At 32.1% G+C, this 3,382-nt stretch overlaps 1 protein-coding gene across 1 annotated transcript in view; it reads right to left on the bottom strand.

Annotated features, from left to right (window-relative positions):
- Window positions 1-312: 312 nt before the first annotated feature.
- The window catches only part of LOC108528831 (kelch-like protein 1), a gene marked incomplete at its 3' end in the record, with an annotated part of 196,324 nt that continues 193,254 nt past the window's right edge, over window positions 313-3,382 (bottom strand). Inside the window, exon 4 of the mRNA XM_017870814.1 lies at window positions 313-509. Within this exon, the coding sequence (XP_017726303.1) occupies window positions 313-509 (197 nt within the window). The remainder of the gene's footprint in view (window positions 510-3,382) is intronic.

Genomic DNA, 3,382 nt, shown 5'->3' on the forward strand with positions numbered 1-3,382 from the left:
GTGCACCCCTCTCCTCATACCTCACCCTACACATCTCTTCATCTGTATCCTTTGCAATATCTTTTATAATAAACCAATAAATGTAAAATGAAATAAAAAATAAATCCACAAAAGAACAATAAATCCAGTATAGAATGTGTTTTTTAAAATTAGAATATACATTATGGTACACTATAGTTCATAATAAAAAATGTGCCAAGCATAGAAAACTCATTTTAAACTTAAAAAACTTGCTAATGCCATGACAGTAATTATTTTTACCTCTAATAACGTAGAGTATGTCTCCATTATTAAAAGATTAAGTTTCCTTACCATTGTGTAGCTGTGGGCCACCTTCATTAATTCAATGCATCCTTGAGCATCTGCGAAGGCTCGAATTCCTAAACAGTTAGATGGATGCAAAAGCTTCATGAGGAAGTGGCAGCACACTTCCACCACCTGTGGAAGCTGAAGAAGGCATGCTGCAGCAAGAAGGTTCTCAATGGTGTCCTCTTTTAATTCCAAGCAGCCTAAACATAAGCAAAGATAATTATGAAACTTTTTAAAACATGAAATAATATGTATCATAATATTACTCAAAACATTAGGACAATTTTCTAGAACAGATCTAAACTGAGATTGATAATCAAGATAAATATAACTCGGTAAAGGTCACCAATTGTTTTAAGAATTTTGCATTTCGTGTTTCACGTAATATTCAAAATCACTCAGTAGATAGAAATGCAGTTTCAATCAATACATCTGTATACTAGCAGAAATGGTAGTTCTTCCTTTGATTGTGAAATAAGGAAAATAGAGAGAAAAATAAGGTGCAGAATATATGCCTACAAACTTAGGAAAGCAGAGATTTTCTAAGTATCTGACAAGGTATATAATTGTATCTGAATATAAAATATCTATTTGTGAACAATTAATACATGTACGTACATTTATAAATGCATGTGTTGCAGGTTGGTAGTACTGTATTTAACCCACTGCACTCATGTTTAAAATTGTCTATAATTTTGGTTTTAATTTTTTCTTTGTTTTCTTTCCCCTTTTATCTTAAAGACAAAAAACAAAACAAAACAAACAAACAAAACTCTTTAGTGCTTTAGTGTTTCCTCTGTTTTCTAATATCCAGAATAATTTTTTTTTTAAAGGGATCTGTTTGTCAAATGTTTTTAGAGCTTACCTTTGAAGTTTTATGGACCTAACCATCTGGAGTTACATTTTAATTAGTAATATGATGTGTTCAATGGTTTTATTATCATTTAGATTTACTATCTGTATCTGAGTGAGTTTTACAAGTTATACAATCTCAGAACTGTTTTAGTCCACTTTTCTGGCACAGCCTACTAGTTCTTCATGACAAATATCTCCAGTCATTTTTTTTTTTTTTTTTTTTCCTGAACATAGGGTCAGACTACATTTCTCTTGAGTTAGATGTGACATCTAACAAGCTCTTGTCAATGGATCATGAGGAGCAGGATGTGTTTTACCACCAGACCAAGGAAATTATGATGTGCATCTTCTCTCCTTCTCTTATAACAGCTAATTACAGGAGTTAATAAAACCCAAGTGAATGGAAGACACATAGGAAGTGTATTCTAATTAGTCAGTACCTGTAATTATGTAAACCTTTTCATATTATATGTTGTTTATTTTTGTCTTCTGTTCTATATTATAAAATTAAACTTTAAGTGGATTGTCTAATTAGATAATGATTTCTAAGTATACATTTTATTAATAAGCAATATGCAGTAATATTAATAGGATTTTTAAGGACTATAATTTTTTATTAATTTTTATTAGAAATCACTGATCTTACTGAATATGAATATATGCACTTTCACTAATGCTGGAAATTATTCCTGTTTTTATTTAAATCATTCTTCACCTCTACCTTTGCTTCCTCCATTTTCTCTTACAGTCTATTCCTTAGGGGTACACTGAATTTTCTCTCTCTTTTCATGTCTGTAAGTTTTTCATATTTTGCATTTACTAATTCTCTTTAGCATATCTACTTTTTTGTATAACCTTATTTTTTTAACTTCAATAAAGATTCGAATTCATGTCTAATTCCTTTGACATATCTAACATACTGTTTACTCATCACTTTGTAATAATTTATCCAACCTTTACTTCTAGAAATTTCTCCCATGGGAACTATTGATATCACAGAATTTTAATACATTCATAAACAGCAGTTTTGACACAAAGATTGTTTAGAGATTTTAATAATATTTACATTTTGTCTTCATTATTAAGTTCTTCAAATCTTACTGTATCTTTATATAATTTCATTTTAATCGTAATCAACCCAAAATATGCATTTATGCTCTGAATTCCAAATTAACCCAATCAGATGAAGCCAAAGAAAATGAATTTTTTAAAATTAACAAAGCCTCCAAGAAATATTGAAATATGTTAAATGGCTAAACCTAAGAATAATTGGTCTTTGTTGACAGAACGTCAACAAAGAAACAATGGACCTAAACTATACCCTAAAACAAATTGATTTAACAAATATTTACAGAACATTCTGCCCCTAAACTGCAGGATATATGTTCTTTTCATCAACACATGGAACATTCTCCAAGATAGACCAGGAACAAGTCTCAGTCAATTTAAGAAAATCAAAATTGTATCAAGTATCCTCTCAGACTACAGTGGAATAAAATTCAAAATTAATTCCAAAAGGAAACCTCAAATACATGGAAATTAATAATCTGCTCTTGAATGATCTTAGGGTCAATGATGAAATCAAGATGGAAATTTAAAAAATTCTTTGATCTGAATGATAATAATGACACAGCTTATCAAAACCTGTGGTATAAGGTAAAAGTGATGCTAAGAGGAAAATTTACAGCAATAAGTGCTATATCAAAAAGTCTGAAAGAGCACAAATAGAGAATCTAGGGTCACACCTCAGGGACCTAGAGAAACAAGAACAAACCAGTCCCAAATACAGCAGAAGAAAATAAATAACAAAGATCAGAGCAGAGCTAAATGAAATTAAAACAAATAAACAAAAGCAATTCAAAAGATAAATGAAACAAAAACCTGGTTCTTTGAAAAGATAAAGAAAATTGTGGCCGGGCGCGGTGGCTCATGCCTATAATCCCAGCACTTTGGGAGGCCCAGGCGGGTGGATCACGAGGTCAGGAGATCCAGACCATCCTGGCTTACACGGTGAAACCCCGTCTCTACTAAAAATACAAAAAATTAGCCGGGCGTGGTGGCGGGTGCCTGTAGTCCCAGTTACTGGGGAGGCTGAGGCAGGAGAACGGCGTGAACCTGGGAGGTGGAGTTTGCAGTGAGCAGAGATCACTTCACTGCACTCCAACCTGGGCGACAGAGCAAGACTCCGTCTCAAAAAAAAAAAAAAAAAAAAAAAAAA

Source organism: Rhinopithecus bieti, unplaced genomic scaffold (assembly GCF_001698545.2).
Source record: "Rhinopithecus bieti isolate Rb0 unplaced genomic scaffold, ASM169854v2 scaffold_6114, whole genome shotgun sequence".
NCBI lineage: Eukaryota > Metazoa > Chordata > Mammalia > Primates > Cercopithecidae > Rhinopithecus > Rhinopithecus bieti.